Genomic DNA, 26,672 nt, shown 5'->3' on the forward strand with positions numbered 1-26,672 from the left:
AAAAAACAGACGCGGAAAAAATAATAATACAAAGCAGACCCTGCCCTTCAAGTAGTAATACAAAGAGAAAAGAGAGAAAGAAACAAAAACAAGAAAAAAATGCAATTACCACTACTATCGATCTTTCATACTCGTAAAGCAATAAAAAAAAAAAAGAACAATCATTAACCCGTGTGCAGAGTAAAATAAAAATAAAAAACAATAAACGCCGCTAGCCCCCGGTTGCGTAAAATAAAAAACGGAAAACCAAGAACTGGAAAAAGATAATGCATGCCAGAAGAAAAGTAAATAAAAAAACTAATCGTGTAACGTATCCTAACCAGTTCGAACAAACGAGATCCTGACTGTCATGCCGGTGCGTACGTATGTGTAACTCCAGTCCACAAAGCAAAAAAAAAAAAAAAAACATAGAATAACAATAAACAATAAAAAAAAATCGTTCCGGTAGAAGTCGTGAAGGTTTGCAGAATTGTCGAGTATCTAGCAGATACCCGCAAACCAATTATCCCAATCATCATGAATCCTCGGCTGCTCCCATCGAATCTTTGGCGCCTCTACTCATGCACACCCCATCAGTACACACCCCACACAACCAAACCGGGGAAGACTTGGGCTGCGCATACCGTCAAAACTCACAGCGTACGTCTCCCCGTAAACGCTCTCCACGGGGGTGGTCGCAAACTCTGAGAGTGTCTCCATCATCCAGCCGGAGCCCTCCTCCTCGCCAATGCACCGAAAATCCAGCGTAGATGGTTTCTTGTGTCGCTGCAGTGTCATTGTTCCACGCCACTTGTGGGCCTTTGAAGTCTCGAAGGGTTGCTTCATCTTTGAGATGATCTTCTTGCGGCGGGAGGAACTGGTTGTGGAGCAGGAGGAGGAGGAGAAGAGGGAGCGGAGGGAGGACGTTTTAGAGCGGGTAGATGTACCAGAGGAGGAGAGGGTGTGAGTGGTGTAGGAGCGCTTGCTTGCGAAGGAGTCGCGCCGGGGGTGTGGGGGCGCACTGTAGGGTTTTCGACGCCGTAAGCTGGGGCGCAAAGAAGGTGTGGATGAGGATCGAATGCTGTTGAATGTGTAAAAGTCGTGGGGTTTGTAATATGATGATGATGAGGATGTTGAACTGCGCATTCTAACTAGCGTCTAGATTTTATATTGGGTATTGAGTGATGATGTATGTTTGCTGCAGAGAATATCTAGCAGTAGAAGTGAAATGGGGATGATGTAGGTGAGATATATGTAGGCTGGTAGGTAGGTAAGAATTATGTAAAAATTTAGGTCACAGGTATAACAATTCGATATAAGTAATAATTCCAATAATGGGTGGAGGGGAGTGAGAGCAGAAGGAGGGGGAGGATGGAGGGCGTCCAGTGCTTATATAAAACCACAAACTTCAGCACCATATCCGGATTGGACACACGTCACCCCAACTGGTACTGCGCAAAAAAGGGCAGAAAAAAAGCAAAGGCCAGGACCGATTGTAGCATCAGAAGGGAAGGGGGTTTTGGGGGGGGGGGGGGGGGTGGTTGGTGGTGGTGGTGGTGGTGGTGGTGGTGGAGGTGAGGTTGTAGGGTGGACATACTCTGCCTACACGAGTACATGGCCTGCCAGCACGGCATATCGTAACTCATCTGTCTACTCTCCTCTATGGCAGAGTAGATAGAGTATGTACCGCTTGCCTACATCGGTAACAGTCTACTCTGATTGGCCCAGTTGGTTGGGTTGGTTTGACAGCTGCCTGTGCTCCTGCCCTGACTAGAGTAGAGTAGGGAAAGGACTACTCTAGGGACTGCACTCTAGGCAGTCTGCCCTTCTCTACTGATCTACTACCCTACTACTCTAGTAACTTACATCCCTACCGCTACTACCACTCTGAGTATTCCTTCCCAGCTGGGTGCAACCAACCAATTGCAACCGACCAATTACAATCAACTAATTACCACCTCTAGACCTCAACTACAGTAATTAATTTTCGTGCGCGCGCACATGGGAAAAAAAAAAAAAATCTCCATGTGGTTCATTCAAGAAGTACGTCTCCCATCCGTGTGAGTGAAACTGACCGCTGGACGGAGGAGGAGAAGGAGAAGGAAGGGAGGAACGAGGAGGCTGCAGGTGTGTGCTGTATGTAACAAAGTCAGTCTTTCACCTTTAATTTGGTTCTCTCCTCCGCCCCACCAACAACAACGACAGCGATTACAATGCCCTTGCCAGGCCATTGAACAATGGGGAACGGAGCTGAGTAGGTACATACCTCCAGAAAGAACGGTGCTGCTAAACAATCACCCTATCCTTCTCTGCTCTAGTCCTCAGTTATTGTGCTCTACTCTCGGAGTCTCTAGCTAGGGTGGTCAATGGGGCTCAAAGCTATTCCGGGAAAGAGCGAAAGAGATGATGCGACATTATGTAGCCAGGTCTACACCTACAGCACCCAGAATTCCGATCCCACCTATCGCGGACATCAATCGGCGAAACCTTCACGCCCACGCCTGCGTCCTGGACAGCGTCCACCTCCCAATGCATCCACACGTCCCTCCATACATGCTGACAACGAGCGCTTTTGTCAACGCAAACCAGGTCGTGATTGCAAACGAAACGTCGCTTAGGGATCGCATGTCGTTGAAGATTGGTTAAGCTTCTTGAACATGTTTCAGGCGCTACCCCCGGCCCCAGGTCATGCCATATCGGGATCAATCGAGACAAACAGATAAGTAGACAGATAGCCAGAAAAGTAAATACACACAATAACCACCACCATATCCGTCCATTAAATAGCGGCCCCATATACCTCAAGAGAAGAGCGAGCGTCCGCTGCTTAATGGGATAGAGATATTTCGGCTGGAGGCGAGAAGAGAAATTAAGCTGAGAACCAGAGTCAGTTGCTGATCTACAGTACACTACTCATGATCACCCTACCCATCATCAAATAGTACCATTGCATACCATAGCTCGCCTCCTCAAACCCCCAAATAGAGTTCCCCCAAACCATCACAGGCAGTACTACGCGTATCAAGAAGGCCTGGTTTTCCCTCTCCATCGATATCAGTCCTCTGACTTCCAACTCAATCCCTCCAAACCTACAAACAAACTCTACCCCGCTAACTATTTACGTCCACCTCTTGGCGCGCCCTATCGCTCCTCGCCTTCCTATTGGTCGCTCTGTCTATTGGTGACACGGGTCACGACCACTTCACTTCCCACAAGAAAATTCACGGCAGTGCAGTATGTATGTAGGTAGAGCACCTATTCTATGTAGAGTATCTGCTATCGGCAGCCTCCCGGGATGCAGTCCATCCGCTGCTTACTCTGCAGTTCTTCTTCCCTTCGAAAACCACATCGACATCTCCGTCCTGCCGAACTAGAGCATGTACCTTCTCTAGCTACAGAGCTAGAGCAGAGTAGTGGGCAGGGGTTTTCACCGATGGAATGGTGAATGGGAATTAAGCTCTCCGCACGCACCACCACCACCACCACCACCACCGCCACCACCGCCACCACCATCATCATCACCACCATCTTCACCCCTACAAGTTAGGGGTGCGCGTCATGTCACAGGTTTACTCAAATACCTACTCTAGAGCAGCCAGCTAGCTAGCTGGTGAAGGCAGAATCTTCACTACATACATACCAGCCAGAACTAAAGACACCCCCTTCCCCCTTCACTTTCCCTTCCAAGACTACTTGATACTCTGCTCCTTCCCTCTCCCCTAGCTAGTCCCCGATCTATGTAGAACACAAGTAATGAAAAAGGAAGGAAAGAGCAAAAAAAAAAAAAAAATGAAGGGTAGCCAAGCCTCTCCCAGGCAGGGCAGCAACTACGTGTTCCACCACCGGTGGATGCGGTGAGGCTGATACTCGATAGCTCGGGAGTGGCAGGAAAGGCGGTACTTCTCTTTCTTTCTTTGGGTGCGGGTTCGAACTGCCGGATGGATGGTACAAAAGTGGGGGGTGGGTGTGTAAGTGTGAAACGAAGATGGTGGAATTCACACTGCCTGGAGGAGGTGATTGTGGTGGTGGATGATCTACAATAGTAACAACTTACGGCTTGGTAGGGTCTGGGTTAGGGTTAGGTTTATTGGGATGTTGGGATTTTAAGTACAAAAGTGAGCATTGACCTCCACCCCCAAGCCGGACTGGATCGATCTGCACAAAGAGTTCGTCTATCGTCCATCATGATGTACTCTACATCATGTATCCCAGCACATACAGACATGAAACAAATACCCAATGCAGAGGGATGTATTTTTAAACCCACCGTTCTGTGGCCCGACATGTGGTCTCACTCGAGGCAAACCGGAATAGCTCCCAGGGGGAGAAGAGGGAGTATTCTTGTTTTCTGTCTAGATTTGGCGGGTTTAGATGTTTCTAGAATTGTTGATAGTCGTTGTGGGTGTGGTTCCTGCATCTGAAAACACTGACATTGAGTTGATATTGACCAAAATTCAAACCGGGCAGGGCACCAACCAGTGGACATCCCCGTTAGATCCAGGAGAAAGGAACCGCACCCCTGCTCCTCGCACGCATGTACATTACATATGTGCAGAACTAACAGTCCATATAGTCTACGAATTCCTCACAACCCGTCTGTTCTGCAGTCCTGTTCTTGACATCAATAATCGCTGCCCGAGATTCCCACTGGCCATGGGCCGCAAACAGACATGTTTCCTTTTTACCCCGCGCGCTGCCCCCGGTGCCAGGCGCATTTGTGATGCTGTGGGGTGATTGTTTCGTCATTGTTTCCGCCGAATTCGATTCTGTAATATACTCCAACATCTTACTGAGGCCCTGTTTTTTATAGGGGGCGGAGAATAACCATTTCTTCCGGGGTTGGAGTAGGTGGTATGCGGGATGGTGATGATGGGAAATGATTGAAATGCATGAACGGTGAGGCTGGGCGTAAGCTATGATGTAAGTCGACAAGGGGTTATGGGGCGGGTGATGGTATATCAGGGAATGTAACTGATCCTGCCTCAGTGACAAGATTTGTGGTTATCGATATCAATGATCTAGAAGGATCTACATCTGAAAATGTAGAGTAAGCAAGATGATAATCGATTATCCATCTATCTACATTCATAGCCATGATCATGATCATAATCGATTATCTATCTACCCTAGATCTACAAGTAATCATAGCCACTCCCGCGCCCCATATAGTTAACCATGATCCTGATCAGGCCAGAGTAAAGGAATACCAATCACCCAACCAAACCCAACATCCCACCAACAATGTTCGCCATACCAAAAATCTTCCCCAAGGCTTACCCAGTTACCCAATGATCACCCCCTCTCCGCAAGTACCCTCTCTCACCTCCCCCTTCGGATATCTTACCTGCTCCGACACTACACCCCCGTACAGTTTCAACCCCATCCCCAATTGAACTCCTGCAACGCTACAAGCACACTCGACAAAAATGTTTCTCGCTCCCCCATCCACTCAAACCCCTGTCTACCCCCACAATGTTTATTCCAACCACCTGTCTCATGAGTCGAACACAACCCTAACCCTGTCACGTCCGTCCCGATAAGAGAGATGTCGGCCACGCTATCTACACGTCTGAGATGGGGTGGTGCTTGTTGCGCCATTAAGCTTTCCGCTGCTGTGCATGAGGGCAGAAAATCGAGGGCAAAAGCAAAGGGGATTGTTTTGCTTTTTGAGGTGAGGGGTTTCTACGGGGTGGGTGGATGGGTGGATGGATGTGTAGGTAGATGGGTGGGCATGGGTTGGTGACTTGGGCTTTGGGAGGGGTGATGGTGGGTTGACTTGTGAGGCTTTGGGGGGGGGGGGGGTGATTGGTATGGCAGAAGTGCAGGTACGTATATGTACCCAGAGTACCTATTTGAATACTTGGTACCTGGCATGTGATTATGGCCCGTGGCTTTTAGGACACACACACACACTTACCCATACGAGTGGGACAATAATCTGTGTAATTCGAGTGATTTTGTACACACAGCCAAGGCTTCTGCTTGTGAAACGGCAGATGATGAAGAGGCATATTCTTGGGAACATGCGGCAATGGGGCTTCGTGTGAGCTAAATCATGCAATAAGGCTCATTTCGATTCATAACCTTCCGTTGGCCAAGCAAGATATATATGTAACTTATACATACTCAGTACAAACATGACATGTGACCTTCAAGCCATGGGAAATAACTTGTAATCAAACCGAGCAAACTTTCTCTCTTGCTTAAAATTGTAGACGATAAGTTGCAACTTCAAAAGGTCTCAGAGAAATCTTGATACTCGACACCCCTTTACCGCCTTCCTCTTTATGCTCGACCTCTACCTCCTCCAGGTCGTCTTCAAGAAGGTTTGTCTTATATGCGCATTTTACCGGCAATTCACTAAGGGTTTGTGGAAGATTAGTACAGTGCAAACAATTGTAAGATGAGGTTGCGCATACGTAGTAATACAAGTGCTGGCTCTTCCGCCCAAGCTATCATAGAATCGGAGAATGGCACTCTTTCCCTTCCTGGTTGGCAAACCACCAGTGGAAATGTCTTCATCATCCTCGCCGCGCTTAATATGGTCTAGTATGATAGCTGGTGAGCCGGATAGGCTCAGGGTACCTAGCGACTTCTGTGCGGCTACAGCATGGGAGGAAGCCATATGACCTGGGCATATGGGGTTATTGAATTCGGCTGCTGTACGAACCGTTGTCTCACCAACTATACCCTGATGGGGGAGAATAGCGTAGCGGAATGTGTGGCGGCCCATGTCGGCGTGTGCATCTGGTGCCTTGGGTGCTCTGTTCAATGTTAGGGCGGCTCCCGCAGACGAGTTCGGGCCACTTACCTGATTAAGCTCAATCTCATCACATTACCGACGGTTGCAAAGCCGTATCTGATGCGTTTGTCAGCCTGATTCTCATGTTTGGTCACACTTGGGATTACATACTTGCAGTCGTTAAGAATCGAAACACCAAAGCCATGTTCAGATAAATCGGCCCACTTGTGGCAGCAAACTTCGAACTTTGCCATATCCCACGTTGTGTTGTAATGTGTTGGCCGTCTCACAATTCCGTATTGAGTTTCATATGAAGCCTGTAAACCTTAGCATGTTTTGCAGCGGGGTAAATTGGAGGTTTATAGCTTACCTCGGTATTGTGTACATCAACTGGAAATTCGACCTTCAGGAACTTCTTATCCTCTTGCCACTCAATTTCATTGTCAAACTCAACGTAAGTTCCTGCTCCGCCGACAGCAGCTTGAAGACTTATCGTTGTTTTAATCCAGCTGTCTTTACTGATCTTCGTCTCGACGAGAACACTCGCCTTCAACGGTCCGGTCTCAAGGACTTTAACGTGGCCGGGGGGGAGTTCTTTGCGTGTCTCGAGGTGAAAAACTTCGACCTACAACATGTAAGCGCAGATTCAGGTCCGGGTATGTATAGTCGATTTCTTACATCCCACGCTTGCCAGTAAAGTGGTTTATCATCCATGATAACAAGTTGGTTAGCTTTCTTGCCTTCGGCGACGATTTCACGTCCACTGGCACGGTCGATCAGACTCGTGATGGCACCCCCTTCAATTTTCACCTTGAGACAATCATTCTCAAGCACGAACACATCCTTGGAGATTTCGGCAACTAGACACGTGTACACTTAATATTCACTCCAAATCACAATATATGTCAATCTGAAGCCCTTACCTGAAACCTTAGGAGAAGCAGCATCGATATTTTGAATAGTAGCCAAGCTTGAGTCGGTCGAAGCCAAGAAGGCATAACCACCCTCGGTCCCATCAGCACATGCCTGACTAGCATATTTCAGGGCTTCCTTAGGTAACTTCACAAGCTCTGTCCGAGGCCATTGCAGAGTATTGATTCCAACGAGCTCAGTGTCGGGCCCTCCCGCACTCTTGACTCCTAATACTTCTGCCGCCTCTTCAAGAAGCTTGTGCCCCCTCTCAAAAACTTCGGCATAGAGCTTTTAAAATGTTAGAAGTGCAGAAAGTCAAGACCTGGAAAGGGTGGGTACCTTGTCAGAATCCCGATAGCACATCTCGATGCAAGATCCTGGTAGACAGTCATGGAATTGACACCTAAAAGTTTGTTAGCGAAATACCACCCGAATATCTAGTGAAAAGGCTTACAGGCAGATGATCTCCCATAGGTCGTCGATATGCTTCTTGGGATACTTGTAATCCCCTGACTTTAAGCTTGCATAAGTAGCTAGCATCTCCAAACTCCTCATTAAGATCTCCGAACGTCTGTTGTTCTTTTTATTGTTACTTTGAGTCGTATAGGTTCCTCTGTGAAGTTCGAAATAGAGCTCCCCGTACCAGGTAGCAAAGTTCTTAGAACCCTTCTTCTCCAGACGGGAGAAGAAATCATCGACAGAGTCACCCATCTTTACGCGGGGCAGCAAGCCAACTGTGTCGCTGATTCCACGACAACGGCGGAGCTTCTCTATATGCTCGGCTGTGGGGCCACCACCACCGTCACCATGACCAAAGACAAGAAGTGATGTTGCATCATTGTCCATGGATTTGTGCTGTGTAATAGAACGTTTGACATCCCCGAAATGTGCTTGTGCAGTGTATCTATGACCTAATGTCAACGCTACTTGATTTGAACTGAAGGAATATTCTTACGTTTCACTTGGAGGCATATGGCATAAGACTTGAGATCCATCGAGGGCGATCCAGTTAAATGTTGTGTGCGGAAACTTGTTGATATTGTTCCACGACAATTTCTGGGTCATGAATCTTGTCATTCCCGCCAGTCTACATAGTTGAGGTAGCTGTGAACTATAACCGAAGGTATCTGATCTCTGATAAGCCCCCGTATGCACACTATGCGGAGGTCCTCCTTACCAGGTAGCCAAAAGGTGGTGCACCTCTCCCCAAATCTGCTTTGGAAATAGCGTTGCCCCAGGATGAACTGTCTTACCAAGCTCTCTCCCCCGGGCAAATTCGTATCATGCTCTACCCAGCTTCCACCAATGTATTGAAATTTGCCCTTTTTGACGTTGTCGCGAACCCTGGCAAAAAGCTTTGGATAGTACATCTCAAGCCATTTATACTGCTGAGCCGAGGAACATGTGAAGCGGTGCTCGGGATACTCGTCCATCAAGTTGCATTGTGAAGCCCACGAACGGGCTACCTTACCTGTCTCCCCCATCACGTTAGCGTTAATATGATAATCGGAGATTAATCCGTACGTTTCGTTTCATCAAACGGCCAGAGCCAGCAAGTATCGATATGGCAATGCCCTGTAGCAAAGACCAACGGATCGGTGTCGGTATCGTAAACCTTCGCCGAATCGACCTTGTCTCCGATATATCGTGCAGCAATCTTACGACACTTTGTGATAGAGTATTGAGAGCCCGGAACGAATGTATTCACGATTTCGTTCGCAATTTGAGTTGCCGTATGTGATTCCTACAAGATATATTAGTTATACTTAAATCTAAGAGAAACCGGCAAGCCAACCCAAGATTCCCCAGAAAATTCACGGCTTGCGTCCCCAAGGATCCAGTAATCAATATAAAGTGCCTGAGCCTCTACGTTAGGCGCTACAATATCGGCTTTTGTCAGTTGGAAGCTGCGGGGCCGCATGATTAGCAAGAATTTTACACTGTTAGGATAGCCTCGGAAATCATACTAGCGGTTCATGTCAGGCGGCTGAATCGTATCTCCTCCCATCGGGTTTCCAAACATTCCATTGCACCCAATCTCGACATAAAATAGGTGTTCCTTCTCGTCTCTCCAGGATTCGGGAAGTAACCAAGAAACACGTTCACCACCTCCGGTGAGACCTTGGACGGGCTCTCCGTCTTCGGTATAGAGTAATCCCTCACAATTGGAATCCCAGTGAAACTCAAGACGATCGTATTTGTAGAGTCTGGAGGGAATCTTGATCTTGATCTTGAACCAATGTGTGGACCAAGATGGGCCAAAGCTTTTTCCTTTACAGGTAGGTTTGAAAGTAGCTGAAGATTGCTTTTGGTGAGCTTCTTATTACGCGCTACAGATGCAGGGAATAAAACCTTTGATAGCTTCTTTAAAAAGAGGCCTCGCAAGATCGGGAACCGAGTAGCTCTCAAGCTTCACATAATCTTCCGAGCTCTCGGTATCAAAGTTCCACATAGAGCGGAGGTTTTGGCTTTCATACTGGCCATGTGCGGTGAACTGCTTAATTCTGTCCTGATAGATTGAACGAATTTGCTGGCCTTTGGGCTCGAAGTTAAGTTTAGGATAGCCGGAAGACTCTGGTAAAACCTGACCACCTCCCATTGCTGCTGATGCTACAGAGAGGATGCTTTGAAGGGGATTCGTCGGTTGGTGAGAATGACCGCAGCTTCACCAAAGGCGAGTGTTAGTGAAACGATGCCAGGCTGGGGATGAGGGGGGAAGGCTAGCTATGTATACTGCAGAAAATTGATGGTGTGGGCATATATTTGGAACACATGGTATCATTCCAGAGGGAAGGAGGGGAAGTTGTGTGAGGCAAGAGCTCCGAGTGCCAAGATTATGTTACAGGGGTAGCATATTCCATCGCTGAAAAGGTGGGGAAAGCTGGGTTAGGGGATGGATAAGAGAACAGAGCTCAAGAAAGTGGTAACGGACCCGTCCATGTCGAAGATTGTTCAAGTATCGCGCTAAAAGATTTCCTTTGGTCACCTGTAGCTTCACCAATTGCTCCCAAACCTCGCACGTCGTTCTAGAGCCAAGCGATTGATGAGATTCGGAGCTTTGGTGGAGATGGATGGAGATGAAGCAGAGGATGGGGATGATGCTAGGTGAGTCCCCGAAACTTGTGACTGAGGTAACAGTGGCAGTTCATGAGCTATTTAAGCTGGTCTAAATGGTAGCAGGAGCTTTGCACGTGATTTATACTCTAACTATATGTGGCAGCAAATGTAGAAATATTACTGTGCGTTTTACCCCACTTCCCCACATAGTACTCGACTGCATGCAGGGACGGAACGGTGTAAGCTTGGAGAAGGCGACGAGATGATCAATCGGATGGAAGACCTGTACGTACATCGCTTTCCCCGCAATCTTGTGCTACACGCCTAACTACCCGAGCAGAACGCAAGGTCTGTTCAACGAAACAGAATAAGTCTCAGAATATACATTCCAAGTGAGCGAATCCGCTCCATCTCCTTTTCCACTCGATTGCTCTAATACGCATGCAATCGAACCCGGCGCGCCCCGCCCATCATCAGAGGAACCCGACTCCGAGCAATGTGTGCAGTTTTGGCCGTTAGACTCCTGCTCACTTGAGAAATATCAACTGAAGGATGGCTCGAGTACTCTAACGTAAATTCAATGATGGATGGAGCTTATCAATAAGTATGAAATTGATCATTGACATAAAAATTTGGTTGTGAACAAATTTGGTTGTGAAAAGAATTGGTTGTGATCAAGCCGAGGTCTGCCGAAGTACAATACTTCGATTGTGAATTTATAAAACAAAGTTTACGTTCCTTCCCTTCATTTACATATAGTTGTTCTTGCTGAAAAATGACCACCCCTTCCCGCAAAGATTGTGCTGGGCGTGAGCGTTTGTTTGTTGGAAGCTAGTATAATAGCTTCCAGCCTTCCTTCCTTTAATTTGTGAGGGCCCACTACCTCTATTCATTTTTTTCGGCAGGCTGCCAGCCGCATCACTTCAGCAAACTGGGACGTAGGGAAATGGGTATTTGTATTTTTCCTTCTTTTCCTTTTATTCAGCAGTCATTTAACTGCGGAATTATTTTCGTCCTGACCTTTTATATTGCAAGAGATAGGAGATTGCCTTCAAAAGGAACTGATCGGCTCAAGATCATAAGCTCGATGCTAGGTAACCAAGAACAAACTGAGCGCCGCACTGAACACCGCGGGTTTCGATTCGAGTAAACCTATTGGAACCGTTGGATATTTACTCTAGTTACGAGCTAGACATCCACCAAGCATTTGAGAGAAAAACACGGCGATACTTTCCAATAGCTCGCATTCAGGCATTATCTAATATACATATAAGCTTTATGATCCCTTCTTATCGTCACGACTGACACTTGTATGTGTGTATGAGCGAAAATATTCATAATGCTTCGGGCCTCGAGTGATATTCTATGAAGGAGATGATACAGTGGGAATGAAGAGCGCGGTTGAGAAGGCAATGATTCCTGTGGGAATATAGTCATCATTCAATTTATCAATCGTAGTTTTTGAAAATTTATCCTTAATCTTTTCCGTGCATAAAGAGTCTGTTTCTGGAAAAAGAAAAAAGCTCATTGACACAAAAAATCGTTACAGGCCGTTTTCTAGGCTCAGATTGCATATAATCCACTGTAAGCATTATTCTGCTCGATACCACAACCACTCCTCAAAGTCCTCACTTCCAAACTGTACATCGCCACCTTTTTTCGCCTTCGACAACCACTTATTCGAACTTCCCGCTAAAGCATGACTCTGTGGATCCTTCACTAACGCCTTAATATGGTCCAATCTCTCTGATATATCATCTGACCCTTCGCACTCCTCTTTAACCCTTAACGCCAGCTTTGCAAAAGCTTTAGCTCTTGGATAATCCCCATGAATGACACAAATCCTTAAGGCCTCATAATACGTCGTATAGAGAGTAACATCATTCACCCCCTCCTCCTCCCATAGATTAAGTATCCTCTGGCAGAATCCTAGGGCCTTCTCTGGATTAGACCGTATGTATAAATCGGACTCGATAATCTCTTCCATAGAACGGATATTGCGGCGGCGGTGGTCGCTGGCTCGAATCTCGTGCAGATCGTTCGCACAGACGGCACAGAGGCACTCAAAATCGAAGTTCATGAGGAGGGTTCGTTGGCGGTCTTCCCGAATGGATTTGCGATCATTTTGACTGAGATAATTGATTGTTATTTCCTCCTCGGGAGAGATCTCGTCTAGTGCATAAATGCATCCTTGAGAGATGGTGGGGTTCCAGGAGTACATTGCGTTCGGGATCTTTAAGCAATGTTTGTTAACACTGACATCTTCATGGAGGTGCAGAGCTAGAGGCTGGCTAACACAACTGTGATTAAATCTTGAGCACACCAGAAATAATCCTGCCGCTACACTATCGGTGCCCAGCGGAAGGCTGTTCGTCTTGAATATGCCCAAGAGTGGTGAAAGCTTTCCAACGAAGCAGTTATGAAGTGAGGAAATAGCTTGTTGATTTTTGCTAGAGAGCTGCGCTACGTCTTTCTCAATCGTAGCCTCCGCGCCACTGATGCCATCAACTGTAGCTCCGTCTATAATGAATAGTGGGAATTCCGATATTATTAGATCGCCGCGCGAGAATGTCTTTGTGGCCACTACGCCCAGGCCGGAACCGGGGATGGAAGCGATTTTGTAGAAGGACTGTACTGATTCTGACATCTTGGTTCTGGAGAGGCGTTGATGGTAAGAGGCTCAGTGGGATCCGGGAATATGAGGATTTAGGCATCCATTTTTCTTTTGGTGTGCATACAAATATTCCGCTACCTGTGGGATGCCTGAATATTACCCAACAAAGGATTGGTGTTCAATTCATCAGAGCGACATCCGGGCCAGGCTTCATCCCTTCCCACAATCCAATATCCAAAGAAGAAACAACTCAGTAATACCCCTACCCGAATTGACTAACATCACACTGTCCTATCCTGCCAAGTTGGTGAGCTATATATAGTGCTTTCGCTCCGGCCCCCGCCAAAGGAAATATATCGACACCCTGCCTATATAATTGTTGCTGCATCCGTTAGACCTCGTAATAAATGCCCGGATCATATTATCCCTTGGCCTGGTGGGACATGCAGATTCGGGACCCTCCAAACTAGGCAAGTTTAGACTGTGGCCCAGTGACTTTGCCATGGGACTATCATATGGCTGAGCTCGCCGCCACGGAGGCAAAGGCCCTGGGCCACAGTCTAAACCTGCCTAGTTTGGAGGGTCCCGAATCTGCATCTCACCAGGCCAAGGGATACACACCATACATTATTTAGTGGGGTATGGTAGTAAAGGGCTTAGGATAGCCATGCTTATTGCAGGCCGATCCGAGATAGAGAAGTACATAAGTACAAGTATGATGTACTAATGAACTTATATTTGTCACAGCGTATGTAGCTACTTGTACTTAATACCCCAGATTGGACCAAATGAGCTACTGGTCAGTTCTGACGTCCCTGGCTCTGAAGAATTTCTCGGAAATTGTATGGGAGGGGGCGGGTGGGTCATTTGGGCGGGTCAATTGAAAGCTAATAGTTTCCTTAGTAGATATCAATCTGTCTGTCGATATATTGGTGGTCTACAAGGCGAGCGAGGACGCTTAAGTTCTATATCCTCTATAAAGATTAATTGGTCATGGTAGGACGCCGTGATATTATCCTCTTTAGTATAGAACTCAAGTATTTTTGTTTGGAGCTTGATGAGAGCGCAATGTGAACGGGTGTAAAGCATATAATTACATGAATCTATCACCCACTGGCACCCCTCGTCGCGGCCAGGCTTAGGAACGAGATGTGTATTCTAGACTCCGGACGATTTTGGATTTAGTGAGTATTTAATAAATAATGCAATTCCTGATCAATCCATTGTGTTGTAATGGTTAGCATCACTCGCTCTCACCGACTAGATATCGATATAGATCATCCGGGTTCAATTCCCCGCAACTGAATTGTCACATAGGGTCTCTCCTCCGGATCCGTTCTTCCTCCTCACTCCCACTAAGTGTTTGAGAAGAACTCTGCTTTTTTTGTTCTTTTTGATCTACCGAATACTAGAAAAAATACGTCTCCCTGACATTGTGGGTACAATACCTCGTCACTGTATAAACTGCATACATACAAACCGAAGCACAAATACTCGAAGCAAAGTACTTACCCGTAAACTTAGATTTGACGATAAAAACTAACTGGTTGGACAGACTTAAAATATCCAATATTAATATAAATCTCAAGTTCGGCTTGGCAGATGTACATAAAAGCTCCAGTGGTCAGAAAGTCAGCTATCCATCTCCCCGTTATTATGTGTGTCGTCACTTCTTTCCTCGTTAATTGCCGGTAATTAGTCTGTGTAGCTAGCTGATAAAGAAAGATGTACAGAATTTATATCTTGAAGTTCTATAAGTACTTTCACGTGATCACCGTACCTCGGGTTGAACCCTGGACCTTCTAAAGAAAGACAGGCATAGCCTCTTGGTGTCTAACCTGACGAGCCGTTGTGGAGCGTGCAACCTGATTAGCTTAGTCTAGCATTATCATCTAGACTCCTTCACTGGGGTATGGTCAATCTCAAATATACGCCTGAGTGATATATGATACGCAGGGAGCCGATCGAATACCGCTTTTTGTTTCTATTCAAAATCTTGGAATCGACCACACCCCCCATGTTGACCATACCCCCGTGAAAGATTCTATCATCATAATCATATGGTTCATCACTTCAGGTAATCACGGTTTCATTCGTTCGTCGAGAACTGCAGCTGCCCATGAATGTTCTTGGCTAGAAATGATATTTGGACGCCAAGTTCGGTCGGAGGGGCCTAACCGGTTCCTAGTCTTGGCAATCCGGCATCTCTAATGACGGGGCTTCTACGAGATGAACATAGAGAAAGAACCGTACTAGAGTGCATACTTCTCGGGAACAGAGCATCCCGAAGATATATCCCCTGGATCGTAGATTTTGCCTGACTGGAGTCAGTGAAATCTGGCAAGTCTCAAAATACTGTAATTAGTACTGAATTCATGAAACATAACGAATTTGGCTGCGCCTACAAGTCAATTGCATACAGAAGGGTTTGGTTTCTGTGTCCTGTTCTCAGACTCATAGGGATCTTCTCAGGTATTGTGTTAATGTAGTTAGCAATAGTGCATAAATACTGTGAATTATAATTCACTGACTCGAGTCAGTCAAATCAACCTGCATCTACGATGCAGGGGGTACATACCTTATATAAACAACTAAATTGTAGAGTTAATCTAGAAACAACCTTTTGGTACATATCCGAATGGATTTCTAATAATCGCTATACCCTCAAATAAAGGGTCTCGGACAATTTGGCTAAAGAAATTATCGTAACATTGTCATCGATCGTGTGATGAGAATTTTAGAAGCTTCATATTTTGTTCTGAGGCTGAGAATTTGCTTTTCTTCTCTATTCGAATAGACAATGTCGCTTGTACTCTGGATCATAACCGCGGCGGTGGGGTTACTGCTTATGATTCTGTGCATGGGGACGAATTTTCGAAAAGAATATATATGGTGCTATATATTTTATGACTCAAGTGTCCTTCTGGCTCTGTATGTGCCGGCACGCGGTTTTTGATTGGGCAGGCTTTTATTTCGAATTAATTAGATACTATCTGATGTTCCGGTTGGTCATGTTATACGACTATCAATTAATTGCATGGAGAATCCATACCCCATTTATAATCCTTATGTCTCATTACACAGTGTACGTTATACGAGAAATCATATAACGAAGAATTATTTAATAAGTAAGATGTGAGTCTTCAGTTTATTTTTGTACATGTAATACCTCTTGAATAGGAATAAACAGAACCGACCGATTTGTTACGGTGGAGATTTATTGCACCAGATGTAATCTACTTCTGTAAGATGATTAATGTCTTCGAACGGGATCGGGAGATTTGAAGCATGAACACTTTCGCTACAATATCAATGTATCAAAGATCAAATTTACACTACTGACGTTCTGTGCATATGAATTAGTCTATATATCACTAATGATATTATACTATACAAGTAGTTTCCGGCCTTCGGCCGGTACTATGTGTCTATCAATCAGTCCAATATACAGGCAAGCCGCTTTGCGGCTTATTTTCTCTATTTGCCTGTCAGTCGGGGCTCTCAGGCCGCTGCGCGGCACTCGAACCCTCCTGGCAGGCAAAGTCCATCACTAGAGTATATCTAGATCTGCTCTGGTCGATATGTGCCTTTTCTGATATCCCCCATATATCAGCGAATAGGTCAGACAACTTCTCCATTTAAAACTACAAATATATCCCTTTAACAGCCACCAAGCCGCTAAAATCGAACTACTAATCGATTCCCAAAACCAGTAGAAAACCTATTAACAATCTAACACCACTCAGCACAATACCCTATGTTAATATCCAACACAACATGTTTCAAGTGAAACAAAACCTCTCTCAATGAGCCAATCAGAAGCTTATAAGAGTACATGCATATGCAGGTTATACCTATATACTTATTAGATACTGTAGAGGGAGCAATAGTGAGCAAATAAGTACATTCGGATCCAGGGGGCCGGATCCGCCTACAGTTGATGTGTATGTACTTTCTTTCTTGACTAATATATGGCGAATATTTGAAGCAGCGCACCGCCATTTGTACTGCTAGCTAGCTGTCGATCTGTTACTTAAAAATATGCATCATGGTATCTCACTCGATCTCCTGATGGTTGAATGTATTGGAGATATGGGAAGGTCGAATGCATGCATCGCTCTAGATCAAGTTAAGTCATAGTTCCACTACTCCTAAGCTGATCGTCTGTACTGGTTGGGGCTTGACTGTTAATTTTCGACCCGAAAACACATGGATCTTCAATATTTTCTTGAGGCCAACGTCGCGACGCTAAATTAAACAGTTTCCAATTGATTACTTTATCTTTCTTGGTGTATATTAGTATTGGGAGGAAATGGACGTTTTGTATTCGGGCTCGCGGGTATAAACGCTTAATTAGTGTGAGGCATGAGCATGAGTTGACTATAATCGAGTACAAAAGTCGAGTATTTGATTTGACTAGACTCGATTAGGGGTGACATATATTTTGAATCATAATCATGATTAGTCTTTCGTAATAAATCGATTAAATCATATAAGTTATAGGGACGGTCAAACCATGAAAAATGACCAGCAAATAATCATTTTTCCTCCCATAAACTTGAAGAAGGGTCAATTTTGGTAAGAAATTCGGTTTTAAAGGCCGGAGATATGGTCCTGTGGTCGGTCGTGTTGCCGTTCCATGGATTGTAGTTTATTGCGACCGAACAGGGCTATTGCCCATTACTCGCGTTCAGGAATAAAAACCAGAACATATGACAAACTATCGGGAGTGGACTGGTTGTCATGTAGGTACATACTACGATTTGCACTTACACGGATTGGTACGTCGATCAATTGAGCTTTGCCTGACGTTCCGCTCGGCGTCCTGCTTTCGAAGCGCCGCGCTACCCCACCCTGCTTGATAGTCAGAAGAATAGTCTCGGTAGACGGCCCCTCTTCCTTTATACTACATGTATCTACATACCGGATTAGAAGTGGGTTCCGGCCTTCGGCCGGTACTGCATGTATATCAATCAGTCCAATATATACAGGCAAGCCGATTTGCGGCTTATTTTCTCTATTTGCCTGCCAGAAGGGGTCGAGGGCCGCGCTGTCCATAACTATATCTGCTCTGCCTTTTCCGATACCCCCATATATCAGTGGATATATCTGACAATTTCTCCGGTTCAAGTTGCAAGTATATCCCTTTAACAGCCACCAAGCCGCTAAAATCGGACTACTAATCGATTCCCAGAACTGGTAGAGAACCTATTAATATTAATAACCTAACCACTAAACACAATACCCTATACTCATATCCAACACAACATGCTGCAAGGGAACAAAACCTCTCTCAATGAGCCAATCAGAAACCTTTAAAAGCACATGCATATATATGCAGGTTATAATTGTGTATGTACTATCCCTTGGGCGCGTGAGACATTTGCGAAATCTCTCTCATGCATTAGCGTCATCTATTCAGGAAGTGGTTGACTGGAATAAGGCGGCGACCTGCGAAGTTTTTTGGCATACGGGCGTACTACAAGTACTGGAAAACGCAGCAAATAGCTTACCCTGACGTTTCCTCACCCAAATTTCGAGGTCACATGATATTCATGCATGAGAGAGATCTCACACGCCCAAGGGATACTTATTAGATATTAAAGGACGAACCCCTAGCAGCCGCTAACGAGAAAGTAAACCTATCATACGCAAATAACATGGATCCTCGCCAATCGAAAATAATCAGGATGAGTGATATTCTCTGTCTGTGCCCATGGTATCGGTAAGGCTGGATGGACGCGGCATGTATGTACTATGTAAGTTGTTCCGAACATGACCGTACCGGCGTAGTTTTAAACTATCGGTAAACCTGCAGCTGAACTTGCGACCGAAACGAGAAAAAACAAAGATAGTCCGATGACTGGGGATCGCCGTGCGAACTCTAATATAAAGTGATGCATGAGACGTTACTCTCTTGAGAATATTGCTATCTAATTCGATCAGAAGGGGGGGATCAGAACAGTTCATGAATTCGCTTCGGATCAATAATGACCAGCTGCAGCCAGCTACAGACTATCATTGACAAGACGCCTATCTAATATTCTAAACAGTATTATTAATAGACATTTTAAGCCACCGTCCGTTGCAAGAAAAAAAAAGATCCGCGAAAAAAAAAGATAATTCTCTACTACATAGCCATACGAGGTTGGTGTGATCAGGTAAACGCTGTTAATAGCTGTGCTCTCACGGTTGTACTTCTGATACCATACCTTGGCCTCTGTGGGCGGCGTTCATACATGTAGTATCATACCTACTACCTCCGGCTAGTAGAGGATGATCTTTTTTTTTGTCGATCTTTTTTTTCTCTTGTGGCTTAAAATGTCTAATAAGGGATACATGTAGACGCATTCACGGGGGTACGGTCAACACGGGGGTACGGTCAATGACCGCATAGCAACCAACCACGAATGCTGAATAAATTCAAATAATTATCTACAATCAAAACCTAAGTACATATGGTGTATATAGGGGGCTTTCTACATCCTGTGAGAGTATTGGGGTAGCGGGTAGTATGGGGTTGGCCCAAGGGGTTTGGGATCGCATCCTTTTTTGAGGAGGTTCAGCCTGTGATTTTTGATCTCTTTCCAGTTTTTCCGCTCTCAATACACTCTCTCTAGTAACAATTAATGCAGAACCGCTGTTCAATTTCCGCTTATCGGATTTGACCTTTTCGCTCTTTTGGTTTTCTCGCAAATGTCTTTCCCCAGCCTTTGACATTTGAAGTTCCGCATATAGTCTTCGCGCAACATGAGATTGCTTAATCATAAGGGCCCGCTGCTTGCTGCTATGAGGACTAGCAGATATTATCGTTTGTTCTGCCTCCTTTCCCAACTTTATGATGCCTCTAGGGGTGACAGGAGTTTGGCAAATCCATGATGCCTCATCATGAGCTTGTTGAAGCCGTTGAGGAGTACTGAAAACCGGAATTTCTGAGTGATTTGATTGCGGATTTGCACCTAATGTTCTAGGGCCAGGTGTATGCTCTCGCTGTCTGATTTTACTCAGGACAATGCCGGGACAGAAAGGTGATATCCCTGCTGCGCGGAAACCAGCTTTGATATTTTTAGGTGTAAGAGCTTTTTGTCTGGCGCGGGCAAAGAGGTTGGGAAAGTCATCGTTGGTAATCGCTTGTGCTCCAATCTTGTTTACCTCCTCTGAATAGTAATGCTGAAGGGGAGAGAATACGCCAACATCTAGCGGCTGTAATATTTGAGAGGTGTGCGAAGGCAGACAATAAGGTATAATATGATGATTCCAACAATAATTGACTACTTCCGCATCAAGATGCGACTCAAATCCATCGTAAATCAGCATACGCCAATCACCACCCGCACTAATTAGAAATATTAGCTTGGGTCATGATATGTTCAAGTTCTATTGAGGGGATGTACATTTCCGCAGTTTCAGGCTCAAATATTTCGATGAAATACTTCAGTAAAATTACTGAGTTCATATACCCCTTTTTCTGAAACGCATAAAAATACTCCACCTCTTTTTTCGTCCGATACCAACTGGCGGTATGCTGTGATCCTTTGAAAATAATTAAAGGAGTACAATTTCTACCTTTACAAGAGACTGATTCAACGACCGTACAGAATGACCTCGTCCCATTCTGTTTAAAATGATGTAAATTTCGACTGCGTCGGCATATTCGCTTGCGTTTTTTCCCTTTACCTTGAACGAATCCTTTCTCATCTAAATTCCAGATATTCTTTTTCTGAACCGAGTATTTGTCCTTGACGAGTTTAAGCTAATAAGTATTGTTAGAAATTGTATATTTAGAAAGTAAAAAATAATTTTAAAACCTTTTCAAAGTGATTCCTAATCACATCATAGTCTTCGGCATTGGCTCGTGATCGATCGAGTGGTTGATTAAAAATAAAGGTAAGAGTTGGGTTTCGTTGAAGAAATCTGTATATCCAATTTTTACCAAGCCCCACCTCCGAACCCTCAGGTTCACCGTATTCTTTTAACATCAATACTGCTAGATTCTTTAAGAGATCTTGATCGGGGGCGCAATTCCAGTCGTCCATAAACATAGCTCTTTCCGCTAAAGCCTCCTCTTCCTTCTTCGTTAAAGTCTGCATGGATTGATGTTGTTCTTTTCGGGTTTTATGGTTTGGATTATGTAGATAATTCCGGAATGTAGTATTGGAAAGATCATGATTCCGAGCAATTCCTGAAATACTTGGCTTCTTATTGCTATTTGGATCGCATTCGTATTGCTCTAATTCATGGAAATATGCGGCTTTCGCTGTAGCAATCCGCTCGCTAAGGGGTTCCAATCCGTCATGATCATCAGGATCTGAATCGCTTTCATTATCAGAAAGTGAGGACAGTGAACTAATAGAGGATGCTTCAAAGAACTCTTCCGCATCTGAATCGGCCCAATCTGACTCCATTGTTCAGTTCACGGGTATGGTAGAGGTTAAGCAATATTTTGTTCTTCACGATCACGCTATGTACATTTTGTGGGCGGTTGCATCATTGACCGCGCGCGCGCAAACTTGATTTTTGACCGTACCCCCGTGTTGACCGTACCCCCGTGAATGCGTCTAGGTAGTCTTCATCAACGTGCCCAGGAAGGGATCCGATTGGTTGCTCATTCACTTACATGCGATGTGGGCAGACGGCGACGGAAACTTATTTTCTGGAAGCCCCTGGCGGGAAGGGATCCAGATCTGCCGTGGAACTTACTTCCCCACCCGCAGTAGCCGAGCTACTTGCTGGTTGCGTTACCACAACTTTAATATTACTATTACGTTATATACCATCACCGCTGAAAGACGCGACCTGCAACTACTACTTAAATCTAGCACTGTTATCGCCGCTGTTATCACGACCGCGGGTTTACACTGGCTCGATACTATCACCGCCCATGACTTAGGTATATATTATGGTAGATATACCGAGTATGCAATGTATTTTGACCGTTTTGATTGGCAAATTTTGAGAATTTCTTTTTGAAATGTTTCTTGTTTCTGTGGGTTTCTGTAGTTTGGCGATTCTAAGGCCTACCGGGTGTTAGAGATCCTGGTATCAATTTTTGCTCGAACTGTGGTGAATCCCTCAGTTTTTTTAACACCCGGGGGGTGCAACGCCCCAACTTTTGCGCTAAGTGATCCAGGATACCAAGTATGTACGTTGACGTCCAAAGACTGCCTCTGGTTGGTCCCGTTGGCCTATGCCATAACTTTTGTTTATTTGGTACTACAACAAAACCTACATAATGCCACCCATACGGCGGCCGAACGTCTTTGCTGGAAGTAGGTATCGTAGGCCGGCCCGCGGATCGAATTTAGAGAGAGGTGTCTGTTAGCAAAATTAAAACACAGGTTCCGTTCCCTCCGGACGCTGGAAGTTTGGTAGGGATGGAATTATGAATGTTTGTTTCAGTCAGTCGAGCGTATACGTACATTATGCCTTCCTGTGCATTTGATCTTCAGATTGCCAAAGTGGCAGATGTTTAATTTCACGCTTTTTAGATCATATTCTGGGGCTCTCTGTACATGTGTACTCAGAAACACTTGTATACTTTGTCGCCATAGTGATTCCGACTCATCACTACATGTAGTATACGTAATACTGCCCAGATTATCCTGCTCCAATATCCTGCTAGAGTATCGTTGCCTCTAAATTTCCATATTCTGTCCCCTACTAACCTGCCTCCCAATTATATATCAAGCCCGGGCAGGCATATCCAATTTTTGCGGTAGCTACTCGCGCGGCCGAGTTTCGACTTAATCACATGACCTATGAGCAACGCAAAAACCTGTTAAATAGCGTCACGTGAGTAAGTCGAAACTCGGCCGCGCGAGTACTCTATTACTCTAGATACGTACTCGCTGTCAATGTTTCTAACCAGCGCCTTACACCGGCACCCCCACCTGACGTCCTACCCTCTATATAGCCGGAGAGAAGTGTGTATATAAAGTGATGGGGGGGAAGGCCGCCAAAACCTGCCCCCACACGAAATCTCACACGGAAGCCACAGATCGCCACATTAGCTATATATTTGCCAGATTTTAAATTTTTGGTTGTCAGACTTCCTCCCCATCACTTCTCGCGCCATACTTAGATATCGCACGTCTCTATACATATAGCTAGAGTGGTGCTAAAGATATGCGGATGGAAAAATCAGCCTTTCAATACACTTTGCGGGGAATTGAGGGAAAGGAAGCTTTTAGCAGACACAAGGGCCGGGAACAAAAATACAACATAGATTATATTCAAACTGTGTTTCATAAGTTCATAATTTCATTAACAACTAAGTACATGATGCATGACACTCTAGAGTAGCACCCGGCCCATAGTTACGTAATTATCATGTAAGCCTCTCAATCTCTTATGCCTACCAGTATGAGGTAGCTCTAGGCAGCAAATAGATAGTCGGGTTGGGGGTTTTCAACGTCTTGTGTGACCAGCAGCCACTGAGGCTGGTACGGAAAACCCGAAGGATAACGAACAGTCCGGACCCACTCGTCATTGAAAAAACTACCCCCGACAAAATCATCTTCGACACCCGCCATAGCCCTCCAACCATCCTCGGGACTCGCCATAGCTATATTCCGATGTCCGTTCAACGGTCCGGGCTGCGGATCAGCCTCGCCGGCCATCAGCTCATAAAGGTTCCTCCCATGGCCACCTGAATTGCTCGTTTGGTTATGTTGATTGATTGATTCGTTCGTCGGGTTGTTTCCCCTGGACAAATCTGCGAATATTGTTAGTTCCGATATTCAAATAGTCGTAGCGGCGCCCCTCATCCAAATCAAATACTTGATTGTCCACTTACTATCAGTGCCATCCTGGGTGTCATACAACTTTTCAGGGCCGGAAAACATCACCCGACAGAGCTCGTCCAAGCTGGAGCAGCCGGTTATCCTTTTCCCATGGCTTATCACGTCCTGTGTAAGCTTTACGAATGGCTTTATCACACAGCTCTTTGGTTTTGTCCCTGGATTCATATGGCGGTTCAATTCCCAAATTCCACCGAAACGTTGCCCGCAGATCTCGCACTGTAGATGCTTGATATGGACACGTTTTATATGATTACTATATCGTGTTAGAAGTTTTGCATCGCGGGAAGAGGGGTACGGACGGAGATTGCGGTACGTACCGGATGGACTTTTCTGAAGTACTTTTAAAGCCGCACGTCTTATTGTAGCAACACAGAATATCTGTAAGTTCCTGTCTAGTCCTTCTCTCTTGTCTAATCCTTCTCTCCCCTTGCCCTACAGTGATTCTCTTTCTAAGAATAGTTGATTTTTGTATATGAGGGGAACCCATTTTGTTTATATATGTTTCCTTTCTATATGGTGTGAAGGTGCGGATGGAAGGTGTGATAGGAGAGGAGTTGAGCTAATAATTCGTACGAAGTATCGTAATATGACCGGTACGGCGTGCGGGGGGGGGGGGGGTTTATAATAATAAAAAAGAGAGCGAGTCGAAAGAACACAACCAAGCGAGATGCGGTAGTATTCTGCTCCTCTAGTGCTGTATTCGATGTGTGCACGTGTATACGACGGCCCAACACAGTGTTAGGTTTCACTGGGTTTATATGTTTTTACAATTGGTTAATGGGATGCATTGATTGGCGGCGTTCCATCTCTCTCTGGAACGCCAGGCCGAACCATGATCAGGCCAAACAACTATGAGATGAATACACATGTTTCAAGAGTTACACAAGGCGAATCTAATCCGGAACGGACAAAATTTAAAGTGCAAAATTGCGAAAACCCAGCACGCCAAAAGGCCCAGAAACCCGAGCCCGTGCAAACCCCCACAGCCTTCCCTCATATATACCGGTAAGGATCAATCAACCAAGCAATCAAGTTCCCTCATACTCGATGCAAAAGTCAACTTTGTATCTATGTATGCGTCTGTTGAAACGAATTACTGCAGTAGTCAGCGAACGGGTCGGGGAGTCAATGATAAGTAATACAACTTTTCGGAAAGGACCCGCTGTTGAGAGGAGGGGTATGGTGGCCCTCTGCCAACCCAAACCTGGATATTCCTTTTTTGTTTCTCCTTTTTTCCCTTAATCAAGGCCTGCTCGTGCCTAGGCCAGGTGCCAGTAGTCGCGCTGCGCATAACCAGGATCATGACATGAGAACGCTCTTTCCGAACTTCTGCAAACCTTCTTTGTGACTTTTCTTCCTTTCGCTGCTTTGTATTTCTCCTTCATTCAACTCGCTTCGAGTGCTATATCTGTGAAATTGGTATGTATCTATGCATATATAACTCCAGTCCAAAAGTCATCGTCCGACAGTGAAAACACACCAAAACGTGGCATTTGCCCACAATGAAATAACACCGATAAACAGTTGGTATTGCATGGACAGATAGATATGTCTCTAAGTACCTTATTTTATCAATCTAATGCTCAGGAAATAGCTATAAATAGTTAGATGGCTCGATATGGGTGTGATTTTGGTCTCGGAACGAACTTCGGGGTTACTCTCATAAAAACTTCCGTAGCTCATCCATGAACAAATTGGTATGTTTTGTGTCTGGGCTCGGACGGACCAGGATGTGTTATGCGGGGCTCTATATCCCCATCTTCAATTAAAGGTGTGGTGGGGCAAGAAGTGCAAAAGGGTTGTTCCCACTGCGTAGGTACAGCCACTCTGCAAAAGTGTCCGTGATTTAGTTTTAATGTCAGTGCGCAGTGTGGCGCATCCGTTATTAATGTTGAGATTCAAAACAACGAAAAATAGATAATATAGTTCGTGACTGTATATAAAAGAAAGTAGGTCATTAATCACCTTCAACATTGATTTCGGGCGCCATTGGTCACTAGGAAAGTCTTCTATTGGGGGTTTTGATGGTCCGCCACGGTTACATATGAAGAAATGTCTCACTCCGAAATCGGAATCACGGACACTTTTGCAGAGTGGCTGTACCTACATACATACATGTATGTATATACTAGGGTCAAAATATTAACGCTCAGGCTACATATCAACCAGACATGAGCACGCACTCGCTTATGCACATCCATTTGTTTTTTTGAGTGGCCGGTATGGTTGCAGCAGACCCAAATTGGTGCTGTCTTGCGACTCGATCGCGAGTATCATAAATGTAGAGTAGTCTTTTTTCCCATTCCCGCTGAGCAAGACTTCACATGCGCATATTCCTTGACTGCAGATTCGGCGGCCATGCGTTGGTCAATCACTGGTAGGAGTCTCGCTGAGTGGTCAGGGAAACACGTAAAATCAGTACATGTCTACTAGGGGGCCAATATCTCCAGGTGTAATGAACAGTCAAGCTAGTCAATTAGTCAATAGAGAGTATTTGCCAAGTGTCAGAACCGACAATTTACACTTCGCCACATTAAAAAGTAGTTGCCGAAACCGTCAATTCTGA

General features: G+C 45.2%; 5 protein-coding genes across 5 annotated transcripts; all 5 read right to left on the reverse strand.

Moving 5' to 3' along the window:
• Window positions 1-480: 480 nt before the first annotated feature.
• H6S33_012685 (uncharacterized protein) lies at window positions 481-1,125 on the reverse strand (the record flags this gene model as incomplete). The annotated part of the gene is made up of 2 exons (XM_044844063.1): window positions 481-554; window positions 624-1,125. The coding sequence occupies 2 exons, from the start codon at window positions 1,123-1,125 to the stop codon at window positions 481-483; spliced, it is 576 nt and encodes a 191-aa protein (XP_044695334.1).
• A 5,057-nt stretch (window positions 1,126-6,182) lies between these two features.
• H6S33_012686 (uncharacterized protein) lies at window positions 6,183-10,232 on the reverse strand (the record flags this gene model as incomplete). The annotated part of the gene is made up of 15 exons (XM_044844064.1): window positions 6,183-6,339; window positions 6,399-6,743; window positions 6,791-6,838; window positions 6,893-7,038; window positions 7,092-7,346; window positions 7,400-7,581; window positions 7,645-7,921; window positions 7,973-8,036; window positions 8,088-8,537; window positions 8,589-8,720; window positions 8,789-9,104; window positions 9,158-9,377; window positions 9,429-9,540; window positions 9,655-9,928; window positions 9,986-10,232. 15 exons carry the CDS (start codon window positions 10,230-10,232, stop codon window positions 6,183-6,185), a joined length of 3,225 nt encoding a protein of 1,074 aa, XP_044695335.1.
• Window positions 10,233-12,281: 2,049 nt separating this feature from the next.
• Window positions 12,282-13,337, reverse strand: H6S33_012687 (uncharacterized protein; the record flags this gene model as incomplete). Its single annotated transcript, XM_044844065.1, has 2 exons — window positions 12,282-12,923; window positions 12,987-13,337. 2 exons carry the CDS (start codon window positions 13,335-13,337, stop codon window positions 12,282-12,284), a joined length of 993 nt encoding a protein of 330 aa, XP_044695336.1.
• Window positions 13,338-19,745: 6,408 nt separating this feature from the next.
• Window positions 19,746-21,709, reverse strand: H6S33_012688 (uncharacterized protein; the record flags this gene model as incomplete). The annotated part of the gene is made up of 4 exons (XM_044844066.1): window positions 19,746-20,640; window positions 20,901-20,919; window positions 20,982-21,057; window positions 21,113-21,709. 4 exons carry the CDS (start codon window positions 21,707-21,709, stop codon window positions 19,746-19,748), a joined length of 1,587 nt encoding a protein of 528 aa, XP_044695337.1.
• Window positions 21,710-23,677: 1,968 nt separating this feature from the next.
• H6S33_012689 (uncharacterized protein) lies at window positions 23,678-24,271 on the reverse strand (the record flags this gene model as incomplete). The annotated part of the gene is made up of 2 exons (XM_044844067.1): window positions 23,678-24,018; window positions 24,100-24,271. The coding sequence occupies 2 exons, from the start codon at window positions 24,269-24,271 to the stop codon at window positions 23,678-23,680; spliced, it is 513 nt and encodes a 170-aa protein (XP_044695338.1).
• Window positions 24,272-26,672: the final 2,401 nt, after the last annotated feature.

This window comes from Morchella sextelata, assembly GCF_020137385.1.
Source record: "Morchella sextelata strain SCLS chromosome Unknown scls_8, whole genome shotgun sequence".
NCBI classification, from domain to species: domain Eukaryota; kingdom Fungi; phylum Ascomycota; class Pezizomycetes; order Pezizales; family Morchellaceae; genus Morchella; species Morchella sextelata.